The 20,630-nt window shown below is 45.1% G+C and overlaps 2 protein-coding genes across 5 annotated transcripts; one reads left to right on the forward strand and one right to left on the reverse strand.

Moving 5' to 3' along the window:
- Positions 1–11,099: 11,099 nt before the first annotated feature.
- On the forward strand, positions 11,100–15,639 carry LOC124684291 (hypersensitive-induced response protein 1). 4 transcript variants are annotated; one of them, XM_047218639.1, is made up of 6 exons: positions 11,100–11,190; positions 12,807–13,002; positions 13,252–13,372; positions 13,573–13,664; positions 13,741–13,837; positions 15,002–15,639. In XM_047218639.1, the coding sequence occupies exons 2-6, from the start codon at positions 12,814–12,816 to the stop codon at positions 15,355–15,357; spliced, it is 855 nt and encodes a 284-aa protein (XP_047074595.1). In that variant the 5' UTR covers positions 11,100–11,190; positions 12,807–12,813; the 3' UTR covers positions 15,358–15,639. The 4 variants fall into 4 exon arrangements, with proteins under 4 accessions (XP_047074595.1, XP_047074602.1, XP_047074611.1 ...); XM_047218646.1 differs by having other exon boundaries at positions 11,109–11,229; XM_047218655.1 differs by lacking the exon at positions 11,100–11,190 and adding an exon at positions 11,252–11,352.
- Positions 15,640–16,191: 552 nt separating this feature from the next.
- LOC124653187 (protein PXR1-like) lies at positions 16,192–16,870 on the reverse strand. Its single transcript, XM_047192258.1, has 3 exons — positions 16,754–16,870; positions 16,589–16,633; positions 16,192–16,419 (listed from the first exon to the last, which is right to left on the reverse strand). The coding sequence occupies exons 2-3, from the start codon at positions 16,631–16,633 to the stop codon at positions 16,192–16,194; spliced, it is 273 nt and encodes a 90-aa protein (XP_047048214.1). The 5' UTR covers positions 16,754–16,870.
- Between the last annotated feature and the right edge of the window lie 3,760 nt (positions 16,871–20,630).

Below are 20,630 nucleotides of genomic sequence, written 5' to 3' on the forward strand. Positions count from 1 at the left end.
TATCTCTACTATATAAAAAGGAGGAACATGTTCTGTTTCCTCCGGTTGGAGTTTTCGTCCTACATATTTTTGATATGACAATTTTACCCTCCCACCAAATCACTTAAAAAATACCGCATCACAATATTTAAGACACTTTCCAAAAAAAAAATTTGACGCGCATCAAACTCCATGATTTTAGCCTGAACAAATCTCATTAACACACAACATCGTCATCCCCCGCTCCGCCGTCCCCCGCTCGAGGTGCTGCTCCACGCCGCCATGCACCCGCTCTGGCGCTCTGCCCTCCCCCGCTCGAGGTGCGGCCCCACCTGCTCCGGGAGACGCAGGCGGGTTCCTTCCTCCGCACCCTCGCCGCTGAGCCGCAGCGCCGACAGCTCTGGGCGGGAGCCGAGTCCGGTAACGGGGTGTAGGCGCTCCACGAGGTGTTCGCCGGCTAGGGCGCCGGTGTGCGCCGCGGCGACGAGGAGAGCACGCCGTTCCGCGAGAGCGTGCCCGCGCGGCTGCGCTGCCCGCTCTCTGTGTGGCCATGGGCATGGCCAACGGGCTTCTCGAGACCGCCGCCACGGCGCCCGCGCCTCTGCCTCCCTGTTCGGGTGAGAGCTTCGGGGAAGCAGCCATGGTGGATCGAACAGCGCGCCGGTGTTTAGGAAAGCCCTCACGTGGCAGGCTATGGCCGGACGCCAGTGCTTTCCATGGCCGCGACCTCATACGGTATCTATGATCTCATATTGACAGTGGATTTCTGTTGCTACATTTACACATTATAAGATTCCATCATTGCAAATGTGCATGCCAAATCACGAAATCGTATGACTGTGGCAGGTGAGATATGGTCGGGCTCAGAGGGTGGAGTCATAAAGGCGTGGCCATACAACGCCATTGCCAAGTCCCTCTTGCTGTCACCTCAAGAGAGGCACATGGCTGCTTTGTTGGTCGAGAGAGCATATATTAACCTCAGGAACCATTGCAGAGTTGGTAATGTATGCTCTCTCATTACATCTGATGTGAAATACATTCTCGCCGATCATTTTCGGTCGAAAGTTTGGACCGTGACCAGCATGACATTTGCTCTCTGGTATGATGCCTTCAGAAATGTTATGTTTAGATTATTGTCTTTGCGAGGTAGTGCCTTTAACACTTGTATTGAAATGATGTGCCAAAGGGATGCTCGTACAAGGGAGCTTCTCAAAGTATTCCGAATGGATAGCCAGGTTGAGTCAGCTTGGCTAGAGATACCGGTCATGCTAGAGCAACCCATGGAGGAAGTAGAGGTCAAAGTTAAACCATCGAAGAAGGATTAGTCCAAGGGTGGCTCTTTGAACTTCTTCTAGAATCTAGGAATGCCTTAATGGGAGCAGTCGATGAGGTGCGTCCGGTCGCAACAAAGGGGACATGACGAATTGCATGGGAAGAAGGAGTGCCACCAAGATTTTTGCAAGCATCAAGGAGATTTGAGGTCTGTTTAATCCTTGATTGGATGACTTCATTGTGATGCTGGCTTGCTCACACCCAAGCCAATGAAGATATTTGCATCCATCAATTAGATCGGTAGGTAAGCAAAAGCATGTGCCTGAAGATGATGAAAAATATATATGTTAGATTTTTATCTGTGTCTGTCCGATTAGCAATTTGAGGTGGAACTCTTTAGGAGTTGATCCAGTGCCCCGCATAATTCATCCTTATCATAATTGGATTTTATCAAAATATTGCTGCACTACATTGGTGCTTGAAGAATTTTTGTAGACACGGTTCAGCCCTAGACTGTCAAATTTGAAGACCATTAGGGAGTATAAATTCTTAGTCGTTGTTCATGTAGTAGAAGTCGGAAAATATTGCGCTAGATTTGAACTATAGGGCTGAACCGTGGAGGGTACCACACATCATTATTTTTCATCTTAATTATCCAAACTAAATAAATCCTTTTCTGGCTCTCGAGAATGCCTCTTACTGAATGGAAGACTATAGTGGGCTATTTTCAAAATTGTAAGAACAAAAACCTTCTTATTCTAGGCGACATTATAATTCCAAGTGATAAATAATTAATCCTGATAATTTGTTCAAATATATTTGAATGAGCAACTCTTGGAAAATGTATTCCTCATAACACATGCAAGATAATCAATCAAAAATCCATGTAGTCACAGTATTGGCCTCTTCTCTGGTGCAACAGGAATTTACCCTTAGCTATATTCACTAATAATCAGACTTAGGGTGCCATATATATGTTCTGTGCTAATTCCTAAAACTGAAGCCTAACAAGCATTAACCGATAAAGTACTATTTCATAGAGGGAACAAACCGTTCTTCACACCAGCTGTTTGTATTTGCACCAAAGGCTCCAGGCAGACTATGGTATCAAGAGCACTCCTACACGGCCAGTTTTTCTTCCCGACAGGCAAATATTTGCACATCAGAAAGCCATAATTATACGTGAGATTTGGTTCCCACGTCGGTAACTAAGGTGTTCACTATCTATATTTCCATTTTTATCAAATATCCTATTCCAGTCACCTGTTCTACAAGTTGCATCACAATTCGGGTTGTACTACTTTGAGGCAGAATCATGATCCATGCTACTACCACTCCTAACTTCAAACTCTTAGTATATACATTGCTTCCTAAATTATAGTATTGCAGTGCATTCATCTGATTAATGCGGATCATGTGTACAAATACTCATATTTATTTGTTATTATATGTTCAACTTTGGATAAGTTTCACTCGCCGGATCTGGTGGCCACAACGAGCGCCACCGGTGCTGGGTGCTCGCAGTATCTTGTCAAGCTGTTCCCAAATGTTCGACGAATTCATCTGAGATGGAGCCGTGTTTATTTTTTGCATGGGTCAGATGGGAGGTATGGAGAAGAAGTGGCGGTTTTTGCGTGAGGAGAAGGGAACTCTACACCGTAGGTGAGTGCTTAGTACCTTGCTAGATTACAAAATATACTATTCCAGTTAATAATTGGTGAGGTCAATAGAACTATTATGTTATCCTTCATGGACAGAAACTAAATGTAGTTAGTCTGCCAATATACGGCTATGGAGCATAGCTTTTGCATCTGTAGTGAGAAGCGCAAACTCGGGCCAAGAATGGCCTGGACACGGGGTAGTTGTGCTGGACCGCCTGTGTCAAGACAATGGGGCATGCTCATTTCAGTGGAGACCAAGTCATGTGTTTTCCCTGTAAGTAAGTAGTACTCAACTTGGAACAGTTCGTAGTTCAGGTAAATCATGGGAGCATATATGTGTGTATACATCCAGGGTGGGGGTAATTATGCAGCTGTTAGGCATTTTAGGCAGATTGTTTTTGCATTCTGCCATAGCGGAAATGTTGTTCATTTTCGTCACACTGGTTTTGCCTGTCTAGGAGAATAACATCGTTGGTACATGGTAGGTATATATAATGAGCTGAATTATGATCTGATATGTTCTCTTTTGTTTTGTTTGATCTGCATTTAACTTCCATGGATCTCCATGTGATTGTTTGGTGTAAGAAACATGTAGATTGATTGCATGCTATTGCTAAGGATTATTAGTGGATCGCACTATCATAAACAAAGTGCTACCGATGACATGTTTTATAGAAATTAGGCTTAAAAAATAAGAAGGAAACAACCATAGTATTGTATTTAACATTCCATATCGAGGATTGAGAGGAGTTGTTATCAAAATACTAAAATATATAAGCCTTGTTCATTGAAATTGAGGTGGTATATGTTAATTGCATGTCTGACATCTGCGATGATGAATAAAACTTAGAGCCGTGGCAACCCACATGCATTCAACTAATTTTCCTTTAGTTTTCTCCTTGATTTCAACTTTCAAGCTTGGGCATTACTTATTCCTTACTTCTAAAGCTCTATTTCTTCTTAAGGTTGCATGAAAAATGAGATTTTGGTTTAAGTAAACTGGCCATTATAGTTAACCAAAGACACTTGCACTATTATCATACTCTATGCCTAGCTAGCATCAATGTCTTTTAGTATCCGTTGATCGTGTTTTGACTTGTAGAGTATTTTGTTAGACCCAACAACCGAACAGAAGCAGAACGAAACTGAACCAGAACCCGATAGCTGAATTACCGGACAATTTAGGTAGTGGCAGGCTCAATGGCTTGGTCAAGTAAATGTGGTTCCTTTTCTCCACCTTGGAGAACTTACACAGGTCCCATTGCCAAGGAGAACAACTGTGTTGTAGTTTCATTTGCATTTGATGTTCATAGATTTCCACGTAACATGATGATGTACTTGCCTCAAGTGATTATTGTTTTCTTGATCATTGTAGGTTATAATTGTTGGATTGTTTCTCTATTTTTTACACATTTTTCTTTTCTTTTCTTTTCTTTTCCTTTCCTTTCTTCTTGAAAACTTAGCGTAAACTAGCTCAGGACACAGAATGCTACGATGGAGACTTATCTCAGAAAAGAAGTGTTGTTTTGTCTAATCATAAAAGAAGTATTCCTTCAGTTATCATGTTGAAGTACATTATAATATCCTTGATTTGTTTTGAATTTTCATAATGAGTTGTGAATTATATATGTGCATTGAGAAATAAAATTTGAGGATCCGTGGCAACGCACGGGCATTTGTACTAGTTCTGGTAGAAACGCGGCCTACTCGGTCGCGAGTTCCATCAAAACTGAAACGGAGCCGATTCCTTCCTGACGCGGTCGCTCGCGATACAGGTTATCGTGGACGATCACACGTCTTTCCCATTTCAGCCAAGGAAAACTTCCACCGCCCATGGAATGATCGATGGAACTCAAGAGGAAGCTTCGGCGAAACTGGGGGCGCGCTAGCTCCGGCATTCTTTGCGTGGAGATAGACCACGCATCAATGCCGCTGCAGCCATTTCGGGCAAGTTTGCTCACAAGGCCACCATGAATCTAGGCCTCTAGATATACCTTATTTGGGTTTCGTTGCTTTCACGGTGGTTCCGTACGTAGGCTGATGGGGCCGTACATATGCTTTTATCAAAGTAGATTTGACTGATCATTTCATGCTGCTACCAAAAGACGAAAGGTGTTTGGTGAGGAGTGACGACGCGGTAGATTAGGGTTTTGTCATATTTTGAGGTGCCATTGGTAATGAAGCTCATGATTTCTCTAAAAACAAGGTTATGATCTTGCAGCCGACTAGCTAGTCGACACGACACGGTCACAAGCAAGTCGGCGCACTCCCAAAACGTTCCTTTCGGTGACATCTTGAAATTGGTTGTCGCGAAGAATCAACTAGTGATTGCATGGTCAGGAGGGATATGGCACCTCCAGCCCACCATCCGGCAAATTCCGATAAATTTTTCTGGTAGAATTTTTCTTGGTCGTAACATGTAAAACCGGTTTACGATGAGATTTTGGATATTCACGCCGAGAAAAAAATCCCTAACTCTAGGTCAACCACCCGAACATCCCCTACTCGCAAGCAATTTGTGGCGCCACACAATATCGGACAAATCGTAGCCCTAGCCACGCCGAGACATCTGTCACGCCACACGTCCATGGTAACCATTGAGGTATAAGGCAAAAACATAATGCTAGGGCTGCAACTATCGGTTCGATAGACTCCACCAACCCGTAGCACAAAGATCGCTACCACAGTGTGGCAGGTCACAACTCCACCTCATGGAGGAACCACCGTATCGCAGTTCGAGGCGTCCACCTAGATACAACAAAAAGAAGAATTTTTCCGCCGCTGTATACAAATATAACTAACAAAATCCGGTGCTGCCACCTCGACATCCTACACACTGTTGATGGCACAAACCACTCCGACAATATAAACCCCGAAAGCAAACGAGGGTCCAGATCGCCAAGGTGACGCCACCACATCCCCATGAAAATTTTATATGCACCAACTATCAATTGGTAGAATAGAAAAATTAATCTAATAGTTCGATAAGAACCTGGATTATACATGACGAAATTTGCTAAAGAAAAATATAGGCTTCCATTTTAAAAGAGAAAGCATTAGCAAGAGGTCAGCAACACCATGCCTCAACTATGGTGCTTTCTTTCCCCACCAGTGTGTTCCCGTTGTTCTCTCCTCCACGCCCATGTACTGCTGAAGTCTTGGTCCCAGGCTCACTACGTGTTTTTCCCTTGGGCGCACTGCTGCTCTCTCTCGGATGATGCTACTGCACTCTTGCGCACACACGTTAGAACTATTGATTTCTTGCCTACATAATTGAAGCATCTGTCTTGCGAATAGAAATGTCAAACAATGCCGCCGCAACACCATACATTGGGGAAGACGAGAAGAAAGGAAGGAGAAACACGATTGGGGATGGCATCGAATCGGTACTTGTGACTTGGTGGTGGCAAAGGTTGTAATATGGCCTACAAGTGCAGGGTAGAATCGAAAAATAAAAAAGTACCAACCAACATTCTGATTTTATTAGAGATAAGGCGAACAAGGTTGTAGTTTGTTATTAAAAAAGGTTCTAGTTTGTTATTAGGCGGTTAGCCAGGATTACAGAGAAGAGCGTACGCGCCCTATCTTTCTTTTTTTAACAAGGGAATATCTGGATGAAAAATCACGTATATCCAAAGGATTCCAAGGGCAACCTGCCGCAGATGATCTCGACCGTCCGTTCTCAGATTCTATTCCAACGGCGATTGAACACTGTTCCCACTGGTCAGAGGAAGGGGAAGGAAATCCCCGGACGCGCACGAACTGGGCCATAAATTACAGCCGCGATTTGGAGGCGATTTACACAAAAATAACCCAAAAGTGGAAGAAAAAGCACAGACTAACCCTCCGGCGAAACTATTTCACCAATCTAACCCTTTTGTGTGGCGCCCCTCCCAGGGGCGCCACACATGCCCATGTGGCTCCCTCCTGCCGGCGCCACCGACCCAGCCGACGTGGCTCCATCGACGCTGAGCCGGTGCGCCCATCCGACGTGGCGGCATGTGTGGCGCCCCTCCCAACGGCGCCACACATGCACTTGTAATCCCCCAAAACATACTGTAAGACAATTCCTCTGGGACTTAGCCGTTTTGCGAGGCTCGATGTGTGGCGCCGATGCCACGGGCGCCACACTAGCATGTGTGGCGCCGATGCCACGGGCGCCACACATAGAGGCTCGCGAAAACGGCTAAGGACTTATCGTCCGAAGCCCCTGGATGTTTTCGACCCAATAGTTCATATAGGTTGGCATGTGTGGCGCCGATGCCGTGGGCGCCACACTAGCACTTGTGGCGCCGAGTGGAGGGCGCCACACACCGACTTTTGTTAAAAACCTGAAAAATCCTACCAAACTCCAACAGCTTACGAGTACAACATTGGACACAACAAGTAGCAATTTCATGACATACACATATAACACTTCATAGGTCACATTGTAGCACGTAGATTCAAACAACAAGTAGCATTACAGACCATGGTTCGAAATGACATAGGGTTCACAAATCGATACTTATGAATATAGAGTTCACAACAACACGTAGCACATCCTAGTTGCGTCCTCGACGTGCCGTCCTCGTGGGCTGCTTCCGGACGGCCATCCTCTTCGTCCGCTGCCTTGGCTGCTCCCGCTGCTCGCTCCCGCTGCTCGCCGCTCCTGCTCGCTGCTCTCGCTGCTGCTCCTGCTCGCTGCTCCTGCTCCTCCTCCTCCTCCTCCTCGTCCTCCTCCTCTGAAGAGAACGGCTCGTCGTTCCTCATCCTCGACATAGCTGATCTCCGCGGCGGCCCGTCATCAGTGACAACCTTCTTTCCTCGGTTGACATAATCTTCCGGAGTGTACCGGTTTGGAGCCTTGCCCCTTGGCTTCAACTGGTAAGCTGACCGTTGCTTGGAGGTACGCTTCGGAAGTACGCCTTGACTCAGAATTAGGTCGTCCTCAGGAGGAATCTGCACAAACATGAACACATGAGATTACAAAAGTTGAAATTAGTAAGAACATGTTTCGCAGCAACAAAATAGTCCATACATGTTCTTCAGAAGAGGAGGATGTAGGGATTTCGCCTTCGCGGCAACCTAGCAAGTTCGCTAACCGCCGCATCTTTCGTGCGGTGTTCGCGTCATGGAACTCACGGTTACAAAGCCACCAAGCACATAATTGCGTACATTCAAAGTTGCTGATCATACCTTAACGAAATTCCGCAACGGTCCGACGAGGCTTTTCATCCGTGTGGCTCTGCTCCCACACAACCTCGCACTCCTCGACCTGTTTTCCGGATCTCCTCCCGCTGTGACAAACATAGCATACACAATTTAAGCGAGCACATGGCAATCTAGATGATGTACTAGTTAGTGAGAGAATCCATTACCACGAAGTTCAGCTCGGAAGCAATAGAAGTCGATCTCCTCTGCGAGCAAAAGTGTCGTGCTTGGCTTTGCCCAACCTCATCGAACCTGGATGGGGTCGTCCAAGATCTCTTCACGATACGCGCGCTTCACTAACTCGATACGCGTGTTCCGATGGAACCACTCGAGGTAGTTGTTGAAAGCGGTGAAGTCGTGAGGCACAATCCGCTCGGGGCCAGCATTCCGTGCCGCTTCCAAGCGAGTGTTGGAACGCTGTGATGTGGCCGCTATGATGGATCGGCCAATTTGTGATCTTCCTCTGCCGCTGCCTATCAAGCCTGCAAGAATCAACAAGTTAGTTTGTACCTCTTCTATCAAGAATCTTCCATCGCATGATTCCGAAGTTTACCCGTGAAGCGCCTTGTCCGTGTCTTGCCACGTTGGTGGGCACTCCGATACAGCCCAAACTGTCTCATCACTCTTTGCGGCTGGTGGTGTTCAACAAGCCACATGCATATGAGTGGGCAGCGCATACGCCGGAACCGCGCCTCCTCCGTGCACTTGGGGTTTAGGTCGGTCATCGCCGCGCCAATACGGTAGTAGGTACCATATGGCTCCCATTCCACCTGCGAGCATACAATTATTTAGTAGATGCCAGTAGAATCAATCAAAACTAGGATTGCAACTCCGCGGTGATCGGTTACCTGCTCGGCGGTAAGAGTGTCCAACTCCGCGAGTGTACTGCTCCGTACATGACCATTGGATCGCTCGTCATCTCCGAGACATTGTCCCAAAGGTATGCCCAAGTGGGCTCCCGATCAGGAAAGTGAGGGAAATGAGGCCATGGCGTCTCGTTGAGTACCCTGGGACGCCCAACTGATAGGCGGTCCCAGCTCCATACGGAAAGTAGGAGCATGCATCCACCAATACCGCCGCTCCCGGTCTTGCTCCCGGTCCTGCGACAAGTCTTGCTCCCGGTCCTGCGACAAGCTTCGTCCAAGCTGCGTACATAATATATTTGGTTACTACTTTGTGTAGCGCACTACTATAGGAAAATAGTACATAGAACAAATCATCACCTGCCGGTAGAGGTAGGCAAGTGCCGCTTGTTCCCCAACTCCACCGGGCGTCCAACACCGTAAGCGCCTTCAGCCAACACCAATGGGCCAGCTTACCCCCACCTGTCGGGAAAGAGAGTCCCGGAAATCATGTACCATAAGTACACGCGGGCGTACGTCCTCCGAGTGTCCTCGTCGGCCTCTATGGGGCATTCGCAAAGTTAGTTCTGATCCAAGTGAAAGACGCGCCGGCGGGAACTCTCTCCTTTGGATTTTCCGGCGGCGGAGGAGCCCCGCCAATAAGCCCCACCATCCGCTGGCGCCACCCATCGAAGGCTGTGTTCATACACGAGTGGCTCGCCCCGAATAGGTAGTGCAAGGATCATGGAAACATCCTGCGAGTAGGGGCCATCTCGCCGGCCCTCAAGTGGAAGGTGTGAGTCTCCGGCCTCCACCGGTCGACAAGGGCGGTGAGTGCCGAGGGGTTCATGTGTGGCCCCCACGGCTTACAAGGGATATGAACGGCATAAGACCGGTAGGCCGGATGAACTCCGTGTACCTCTCGTCATAAGGTATATCCGGTGTGCCATGGTAACGAATCTTCAAAGGGTGAAGATCCGTTCCCTCTCCGTCATATGAACAGCCCGGTGCTCCCCGTCGTACTCTTCATCCAGAAGCCACACCATCCTACATGTATGAGCAACACATACAACATATTATGAGCCATTCATACCAAATATGAGCAACACATACATGAGAATATATCCAAATAAGCCATCACACATACATTCCTAACAAATATGAGTTATTCCATCAAGAATACATGAGAATATATCTAACTTTCGAATCACATATACATCACACATACATGAGAGTTCATATCCAAATACATCACACATATGAATTTCGTAAGACATACCATTCCTAGGCACATAATAGACATATGTAAGACAATAGAATGCATTTGCTAAGCTCCAATTTTGCCTTTCACCACATACATACATAAGGATTTCAACACATACATGTAAAATTTCATTCAACACATCTAGGGTTCCTATATATCTAGGGTTCCTACATATCTAGGGTTCCTACATATCTAGGGTTCCTACACATACACATTCAACACATACATAGCCATTTCAAATCTAGTTTCCATGTCTAGGGTTCATGTGTAAATCTAGCAAGATCTATGAAATTAGTGGATGAATGTGAGGGATTCGAAGGGGATTACCTTGAGGAATGGATGGGGAAGAGATTGGCCGGTCAGATCCGATGAATTTGTGGCCGATTTGTTGGGGGAGAGAGAGAGGAGGAGGAGGAACCGCCGGCCGCCTTGGGGAGAGAGGGAGAGAGGAGAAGAAACGAGAGAAGAAGATGGTCGGGCCGGGGGCGGGCGCGGGCGCCACACTTAAGTGGATGTGTGGCGCCGTGGCATCGGCGCCACACATGCTAGTGTGGCGCCGGTGGCATCGGCGCCACACATCGAGCCTCGCAAAACGGCTAAGTCCCGGAGGAATTGTCTTACGCGTATGTTTTGGGGGATTACAAGTGCATGTGTGGCGCCGTTGGGAGGGCGCCACACATGCTGCCACGTCGGATGGGCGCACCGGCTCGGCGTCGATGGAGCCACGTCGGCTGGGTCGGTGGCGCCGGCAGGAGGGGAGCCACATGGGCATGTGTGGCGCCCCGGGAGGCGCCACACAAAAGGGTTAGATTGGTGAAATAGTTTCGCCGGAGGGTCAGTCTGTGCTTTTCTTCCACTTTTGGGTTATTTTTGTGTAAATCGCCCGATTTGGAGGCGGAAGAGACCAAGGAAGCAGAGCAGACGGACGGAGGGACGAACCAATCCAACCAATCTCGAGAGCAGGCAGCAGCAGCCCGTGGTGCGTGTTCATCCTTGCTATCCTCTGTCTCGCCCTGCGGTTCGTTTCCTACTCGACCTAACCCCCCTTGATTTCATCCTCTTGAGGCCTCGGCGTCAATTTTGATCGAGGCGATTGGGGCAAGAGCAGCGGGTTCTCTAGGTTTCTTGGAATCGGGCCTTGGTAATTTCTCCCGCGTTAGGTCATGGTTTTCTTGGACGGGGGGTTGGGTGTGATAATTTAGACAAGATGTTGGCGATCTTTCTCCTTTTAACATTGTTTCTTGAAATCCCTGGTAATTCCACTTGTTTCTTTCGAGTCGACCTCAAATCTTCCGGCGCCTCCAACTTATCATTGTTTCCGCGGCTTCAATCTTGTTGTTTCCGCGGACTGACGAACAAATTTAGGGCACGGATGTGTGTTTCTTGTTTGGAACCTTCAACTTATTATTTTAGTGGTTTCTTTCTGCCGTGGATGTGACATGTTTGCATAGATGGCGAACTCGGTTTGAGTTGTTCCAGACTGTCCCTGCACCTCTTTGGGCTTCTATTAAATCGAGAAATTGCATCGGACCAATGATCATGGCTCACAGCTTTGTAATTTCAGTTAGATTTCAATCAAGCAGATTTTTTTTTTATTATGTATTGCCTGGCTTTTGACACGGTGGCCACATCACAGCTGCGAAATATTTAGTGGTGTAGGATACAAGATAGGACGCTGGCATGGCCAAGTGGTTGTATGGTTTAGTCTCGTTTAATTGTCTTGGCCACAGATGTGTATCACCCGTTAAAGATTGCGACGTGCTGATTATTAGCTGTTGGATGGCCTAGTGGCGTTGAACATTTGACTTTTGACCAAAACAAGTGAATCGGAAACACCCTTCTGAGTTGGCATCAACTTGCACGCAACCCTCCGCCCAACTAAGGAATCAGGATTAGCATGATCTTTATCTGCCCCTATATATATTGTATCTGCAGTGTACCTCCTATAGTTCCCAAGAATACCGTAAAGCCAACAACTCTTGGCTTTCTGCTCTGCACTAAGCTGATTGATAAGTGTATGCCTTTTTGTTGTTCTTTCCGCACTTTTGGTTTATAAGTGCAATTTATTTATACGGGATTTCATTTCTTCTTCCTGGGGATACCATAGTACCTTTATTTCGGAATTGTTGTCCAGATGCCATTGAAATATGTTTTGGTTTAACCTGTGATAATGTTTTCTGTTTACATGACATGGTTGTCCAGCATGAGTCGTGGAGTTTGTCACTGTAACAATATGCTGTTTTTACATGATCTGTATGTTTGCAACGCTATTCTCTTTGCCATAGGCTGTCTAAGTATTGCGATTAGTCAGGTTCTCCATTTTAGACATTAGCCATCATATGCTTTCAACCATACATTTGTCGCTGTGTAAAGTCATGATGACTATCAACTTTAGCTCTGTGATGCTATCACTTATGAAGATTTTAGTTTGTCTTGATTGGCATACTGTTGATTTACTAAAGCTTTCGAAACAGCTAGCTCCATTGGAGAAGTCACCACCAAGAGTGATGATTAGCCAATATCTTGCAAAAACATTAGATGTCTGTATATTTTCTTTAGCGAATCACTTTTAATCCGCCTTTTCTTCCTTTGTAGATAAGCCATGGGTCAGGCACTTGGTTTGATACAGATTGATCAATCAACAGTAGCCATCAAGGAGACTTTTGGAAAGTTCGATGCGATTCTGGAGCCGGGATGCCACTGCTTGCCATGGTGTATAGGGCAGCAGATTGCTGGATATCTTTCGCTGCGTGTGCAACAGCTTGATGTCAAATGTGAAACAAAGACTAAGGTTTCCTTATATCTTCTGTATGCATTCTTTGTTTGTACATGCTGAAGGTGCCATGAGGAATTTTCATGCATGATTGAAATACTTATGAGAAGTAATGCTTTGTAGTCTATATATTTTTGTTCATTGAGAATATGTACAAACATCATCTATGCTTTCTCATATGAATGGGATACCTACAATTTAGAGACAAAATAATATGTTCAGTATTCTCGTAGCTCTCTGATGATGTATATCGTGATTAATATGCAGGATAATGTCTTTGTCAACGTTGTGGCATCTGTGCAGTACCGTGCTCTTGCTGATAAGGCATCTGATGCCTTTTACAAGCTTAGCAACACCAGAGAGCAAATTCAGTCCTATGTCTTCGATGGTAAGATTACTGTATGTTTTGAACTGCAGTTTACAATTCCATTGCAGAAATAAATTTGCTCATCTACTTTGTTCCCTTATCCTATCATGGTATTTACCTGAACATTGCTGATTCTATGTTGCATTTTCGTTCTTCATTTAATTCTCATAGAACTTGGATGATGTATTTGATGCTAATAGTTCTCTATTCATCGTGTGCAGTGATCAGGGCTAGTGTTCCTAAGATGATCTTGGATGATGTATTTGAGCAGAAGAACGAAATAGCGAAGGCTGTGGAAAATGAGCTTGAAAAGGTTTTTGTTCATCATGTATTTGGTCTTTTATAGCATATGTTAGATCTTTTACTAATTTAATTTATCTTCTGTGTAGGCAATGTCTGCCTATGGGTATGAGATTGTGCAAACTCTGATTGTTGATATTGAGCCAGATGTAAATGTGAAGAGAGCCATGAATGAGATCAATGCCGGTATGTACAAACTACACTTTCCATTTTATCCTTGGTTAAGATCAACTGTCTGATTATACGTTACACATTTGGAACAATTCTATGTGTTCCATGAAAGACAGTTCTTTTTCATATTCAAAGGAATAATGGAGGTAAATCAATAGACATGGCCTTGAGTGGTCGTTCTAGCTTCCTGGCAGTTGACACTAATCAAAGCTATTTTTCACACATTTACACATACTTGACCATAGTGTTGTAGTAAACCACCCCACCACTACTACTATATGAGATAGAATCAGACCTGCTTGTCATTTTACACATGCGACACCTAAGCTTGCGGTTTTCTTTCACATGTATGATTATAATTTTTACAGTTTTGGCCAACAAAAGAGTATTGTGGTTTGGAAATCAAATCAGGTAGCAACCTTGTATGTAAAATATACATCTTTAAAGAAACCCAGATTAGACTTGCAGACATATATCTATTTCAAATGTTACTTGGCTGCATCATGTAACAGCTATGTTTTTTCAGCTAAATGTAACATCTATGTTTTTTTTTTCAGCTAAATGTAATGGTTATGTTTCTTACCTGCCCTTCTGTCAGAGAACTACAGAGTTTATAGAACTCGACATATTTTTGCTTAAGATGTGCAGGTCCTAGATGTTAATTACATTGACAACTGTAGATCCCAAGCCATACTGTTTCATTTGTAGAGATTGAACCGATGTGTAGTTTATTGAAACATTGCGCTCGAGTAGTTTGTAGTTTTCTGGTAGTTACAATGAAATGCGTGCAGTATGGAAATTTACTCTTATATTCAGTCTGCAAAATTATTATTTTTTCTCCTTTGTTGATGTGTTTTGCCATCTAAATGAAAATACTAGGAAACATTTTTTTAGTTTTTTCACATTTTGGTTCAAGGTCGGAGTTGAGTTTGGATACATGGCCCCACATAGAATTGCAAGCTTACTTAGTTACTTACTGAATTGACTGTAACAAACTGTTCTAGTCAATTACTAGTAGAATAAATCCACTTAACTTCTTTCAAGATTTGAATAACTGTTTGATGCTATCTTTCTGAAAAATATGTGTTGTAAGCATTTGCATTATATCCTTGCACCATAAATTTCCGGATATGTTCTGTGGCAACATTTAACTGTTCTTGTAATTAATTTATAATACAGCTGCTAGGATGAGGTTGGCAGCCACTGAGAAAGCTGAAGCGGAGAAGATACTCCAGATCAAGAGAGCTGAAGGTGATGCAGAATCCAAGTATTTAGCTGGTCTGGGAATCGCAAGGCAGCGCCAGGCCATAGTCGATGGGCTGAGAGACAGTGTTCTTGCTTTCTCTGAGAATGTGCCCGGGACCTCTTCCAAGGATGTGATGGATATGGTTTTGGTGACCCAGTATTTTGATACCATGAAAGACATTGGTGCCTCGTCCAAGTCATCAGCGGTGTTCATCCCTCATGGGCCAGGTGCTGTCAGAGACATTGCTGCGCAGATCAGAGATGGTCAGCTCCAGGGCAGCATGATTTAGGAGTGTTGGAAAATGGATATTTTCAACTTTCAAAGCAGAAGACCACAGCAGTCTCCATAGCTACATATTTTGTGAGAAACTTAGATAAATATTTATATTTTGTGAGTACCGACTGCATGCACTGTTAAGATCAGTTTATTATGTGTGAGGTTGTGCCTAAGTGAATGTTAATATATTTGGATTGTGCCACTCGTTTCTATAAAAATCTCGACTGTGTAATCATTAAGTTTGCCACTATATCTGAATTGAGCATGAAAAATTGTCTCAATTTTTCTTATAGTACTCCAATAGTTCACACGCTGATATCCTTGGAATCTTGAAGGATACGGACTGTCAATGTAAAATTGCTGTGTTTTGAAGCCTCAGTTCCTTAATTTTGCTTGATAAAAAGTTCTTGGACATTTAGATTTCCTGTGAAGTCAAGTCATTTTGTGAACTGCAGCACGATACTGTTGATACAAGTTGAAAGAACTTTCCCTGGTTCATGCTCTGTTTGGAGTTTGGACTCTTGAAAGTTTTGTGTTCCATTCCCACTGCCATGTGACTGGTGAGAAAGGAAATACGAGGTTTCTTATGTAGCACAAAAGCATACGAGTTCCATCTTCAGTTGATGTAAAACATATGCATATTATGTTATTCTGGATAATAAACATTCATTCATGTGTAGCAAATCATCACTACGTGATCGTACAATGCTGGATGCGCACACATAGCTCCAGATAGACATACCAACGTTGCATTTCTTGCACCAACTTGCAGAAATGTCACTCGTATTGATTTTCTACAAACTTGTTTGAAAGTTGGAACCTCATCCAGTCATCCGATCGCGGGTGCCTATGCTGCTACATTGGCAGCAGCGCCCTCGAGCTCCTGCAGCCGTGTCACAATCTCCTGCTTTTTCGCCTTTAAGTCGTCGATCTTCACATCGATCTTCTCTAGCTTTGCCCTCAGCTTGGCCGCATCGGTCGCCTCCCCAACCTTCTCCTTCTTTTCCTTGGTCTTGTCCTTCTTCTCTTTCTTGTCCTTTTTTTCCTTTGCCGATTTGGCCTCGCCGGTGTGTTCCTTAAAGAATAAGGGATGCATGTGTTCATCAGACATTTCGTACTTTCGTGACATGCATGTTGCATTACCGTCGATTGAAGTGTGATTGTTTAGCATAATTTTTTCTGCTTCGAGTTCCAGATGATCAATATTTTCCCTTTATCGGGGGAAAAAAGTTCTAGATGATCACCTTATCCTTTTTCTCCTTGTGGTGAGTTACATCTCCAGCTTCCATCTGCCTTTTGGGACAGCAAGGTGCAATTCAACAAGATCAGCGTTCAAAACGACTCTCATAAGCAACACCATAGTTTCTCAAGCAAGAAATTGAGGGGTTGAGGAAAAAGATCTAACTTGCCTCTGCGAATAACGAAGATTGATTCTGTTTGCTTCTTATGTTGGTGTAAAACTAGCAAAGACTCGACAGTTTTGAACCGTAACCAAACATGCTTGCTTGAATTCATCCAGTTTTATACTTGTCCGTGCGTGGAGCAACCTAGTTCTATAATTAGATCTCTCTGGATTAATTTGGGCATGGTTTTTGTTGGATAAGAGTGAACGCCTCTACTTTCAACTAAAAATAGTACCCATATTTCCCTATGCCGAATTAGGGACGTGTTCTTGTTTATTGAAACTTACTCTTAAGAGAAGGTTGCACCGTCTCGCAAGGCCGTGATGTCATCATAGTTCAATTCTAGCACCGGCCACTGGGTGTGTTTGGTTTAAACGTATGCTAATCCAAAATCCTCAAAATTATGTACTCCATTGTCACAAACTAATCGACATAACTTCGTAAGTTTTTATGACGCCTACGTTAGTAACAAGAAAATTAAAATAGCTAAAAGAAAATTGAATTTCATGTGACTTTACTACTCCCTCCTGCTCAAAATATGTTGCATATAAGATTTGGTCCAAGTCAAATTTCGTAAACTTTAATCATCTATATTGATAAAAATATAAACATATAAAACAAAATAATAATTTTTTAGAATTGTTATGAAATATATTTTCATATTATATGCATTTGATATTGTAGATCTTTGTATTATTATCTATATTCTTGGTCAAAATTTGCACAGTTTGGAGAACCAACCTTTTTTTTTGAGAATTATAGCTGCTATTTCATTACTCAACGGCACAATCAGATGCCAATAGTTCTACAACCAGGTTGGTGGCGATTCCACCCAGGTCCTATTACAATTATTCAAGCAGCCTTCTTTAGCTAAGACATGCGCAATTCTGTTGCCAGAGCGTCGCACGTGTTTCACCGTCGACTCGGTAAAACCCTTCAGCAGTTCCTTCACTTCCTCTACCAGAGGTCCATGATGCGATCTATCCATCTCCGCCCCTCGCAGTTTTGCCACCGCCGCTAGACAGTCCGTTTCCAAGCACAAGCGCTCCACACCCGCCTCCGCCGCGATCAATAGCGCCTTCCTGCAGGCCAGGATCTCCGCCCTTTCCGGGTCTGTGACGGTAGGCAAAAAACAGCAAGCTCCCCGAAGGAAACCGCCATGTTGATCCCGCAGAACCACACCGATACCACCACTCCCCGTCGCCAGCGAGAACACTCCATCAACGTTAGCCTTGATAAACCCTTCCTCAGGCGGGCACCATCTCTCAGTTGGCTTGGCCATATGCGTCACTCCTTTCGGCCTACTAGCCCACCATTCTTCCACTAGCCCCATGGATCTCCTGGATATAGCATGCGCATCCTCGATTTGGTCCTGGTCTCTCGCCTCATTCCTGGCCAACCATAACTGGTATATGAGCATGAGACCGAGCGCCAGTTCCTTCTCAGGTAGCTGTCCCATCCAATCAAGAATCCAGCCTTGCAATTCTCTTGGTCTGGCAATCTTCTCCACCGGAGAGGCAAAAGAATGTCCCGATAGCGATTGAAGCATGTACCACGCACAGACAGAGTGAGGACACTCCCAAAATCGATGCATCAGAGACTCTTCCCGATAACAAACAACACATCGGACCCCTTCGTTGATGTGCCTCCGCTGTAGCTCTTCCCCTACCGCCAGACCATTTTTTATCAGTCTCCACACATGGATCTTCACCTTGCCCGGGACATTGGCTGCCCACAAAGCCAGCCAACCTTTGTGCTCGTCGACCGAAGATGATGAGGACGCACCAGCAGCCGCATTCCTCTTCTGTTGCGCTTTCAGGTGGTATGCAGATCTGACAGAAAATACCCCATTTTTTGTGTAATTCCAAGCAATATAATCTCCAGTTCCAGCTCGACCAACGGGTATATTGACAATATCTGCAGCATCCACCTCGAAAAACACATCATTGAGTTTGACCACATCCCACCATCTACCGTCTGGGAGGAGAAGTTTTTTCACATGCGTGACACGTACCCCCGGTTTTTGTCCCAGTGGACGTTTCAGACCATCACGGGGTATCCAATTATCCTCCCAAACCCGAGCCTTAGCACCATCACCAATTCGCCATATCATACCCTCCTTGCACAGCTCTCGTCCGTGCATTATGCTTCGCCAGGTAAATGAGGCTCCCTTTGGGCAGGTTGCATCAAGAAAGTTTCCTCCTTTTACATACCTTGCCATAAGCACCCGTGAGCACAAGGATGATGGTTTAGTCAGAATCCGCCAGGATTGCTTTGCCAATAATGCTTGGTTGAATTCCTGATAGTTCCTGAATCTCATTCCCCCTTTCTTCTTTGGAGCACTCATTTTACTCCAGCTTAGCCAATGAACCTTGCGTCTGCCATCTGCTTCTCCCCACCAAAAATTAGAGGACTCCGACTGCAACTTAGTGCACATCTTCTTTGACAGTTGAAAACAACCCATTGTATAGGTCGGCACCGCTTGCAGAACAGATTTGACAAGAGTTTCCTTCCCTTCCTTTGACATCCCTTGTCCCTTCCATCCCTTCACCTTACCCCTAGACCTGTCAGTTAGGTTTTTGAAGGCCCCATCTTTGGATCGTCCGACAGCGGTAGGAAGACCCAAATACTTTTCTGACAGCGCTTCACACGAAATGCCTGCCACCTCTTTTAATTCTTGCCTTGTCTCGTCAGAACAGCCTTTTCCGAAGAAAACTGAGGACTTCTGAAAATTGACTTTCTGTCCCGAGCCAGCTTCATATGCAGCCAGGATGCCACATAGTTCCTCCATCCCTTCCCTAGTTGCTTCAAGGAAAACGATACTATCGTCCGCAAACAATAGGTGGGTGATGGTTGGGCCGCTATGACCGAAGGAGACTCCAGTGAGCCTCTTATTCTCCTGTGATTTCTTGAGCAGTGCCGAGAAGCCTTCAACGCAAAAGAGGAATAAATATGGGGACAACGGGTCGCCTTGCCGAAGGCCCCGGGAAGGCAAGAACATATCTGATACCCCACCATTCAGTTTGACTGAGAGCCTCGCCGAGCGCACACACCTCATAATCATCTGAACCCAATTCTCAGAGAAGCCCAATCTCAACATCATATGCTCAAGGAAACACCACTCCACACGGTCATACGCCTTCATCATATCCAACTTAACCGCACACAGAGGTTTTTTCCTTTTTCTCTTTCGAATCGCATGGATACACTCATATGCAATGAGGACATTATACGTAATAAGCCGCCCTAGCACAAAGGTGCTTTGCTCCTCCGAGATCAGAATGGGGAGGATCCCTTTTAATCTATTCGCCAACGTCTTTGCTGCGATCTTGTATAAAACGTTGCAAAGGCCAATCGGCCTGAACTGGGCCAGGACCTCCGGACAGTTTACCTTGGGGATTAACACCAGGATTGTGTCATTGAAATCCGCTGGGTATTCCTTTCCCGCCAAAAAGTCCTTCACCGCACGACACACATGATCCTTTAGAAGAGCCCAATGTTTCTGATAAAAAATCACCGGGAGTCCATCTGGCCCAGGCGCCTTCGTGGGCCCCATCTGAAACAAGGCCGTCTCAATTTCCGCATCAGTAAAAGCTCCAGTGAGCCTCTGATTCATTTCCTGTGTGACCGGAGAGTCTAACAGATTTAAAATCGCCTCAATGTTTGACGAACCCTCGGACGTGTAAAGAGACTCGTAAAAGGCCAGTGCCATGTCTCTCATCCCTTCATCAGAATTGCAAGTTGACCCATCATCTCTTTGCAGCGATCTGACGGTATTTTTTCTTCGTCTATGAGACGCTCTGTTGTGGAAAATTTTTGTGTTCCTGTCCCCTGCCTGTAGCCAATCTTGCCTTGATCGCTGTCGAAACATCACCTCTTCGCG

This window comes from Lolium rigidum, chromosome 1, assembly GCF_022539505.1.
Source record: "Lolium rigidum isolate FL_2022 chromosome 1, APGP_CSIRO_Lrig_0.1, whole genome shotgun sequence".
In the NCBI taxonomy this organism is placed as follows: Eukaryota; Viridiplantae; Streptophyta; class Magnoliopsida; order Poales; family Poaceae; genus Lolium; species Lolium rigidum.

What these genes read in the sequence shown, in the direction of transcription:
- LOC124684291 (XM_047218639.1), top strand. Translation starts at nt 12,814, where the DNA reads ATGGGTCAGGCACTTGGTTTGATACAGATTGATCAATCAACAGTAGCC. An exon ending in AATGTGAAACAAAGACTAAG is followed by an intron (nt 13,003 to 13,251) that starts GTTTCCTTATAT and finishes ATTAATATGCAG; the next exon opens with GATAATGTCTTTGTCAACGT. An exon ending in TCAGTCCTATGTCTTCGATG is followed by an intron (nt 13,373 to 13,572) that starts GTAAGATTACTG and finishes CATCGTGTGCAG; the next exon opens with TGATCAGGGCTAGTGTTCCT.
- LOC124653187 (XM_047192258.1), bottom strand. Translation starts at nt 16,633, where the DNA reads ATGGAAGCTGGAGATGTAACTCACCACAAGGAGAAAAAGGATAAG. An exon ending in ACAAGGAGAAAAAGGATAAG is followed by an intron (nt 16,420 to 16,588) that starts GTGATCATCTAG and finishes TTATTCTTTAAG; the next exon opens with GAACACACCGGCGAGGCCAA.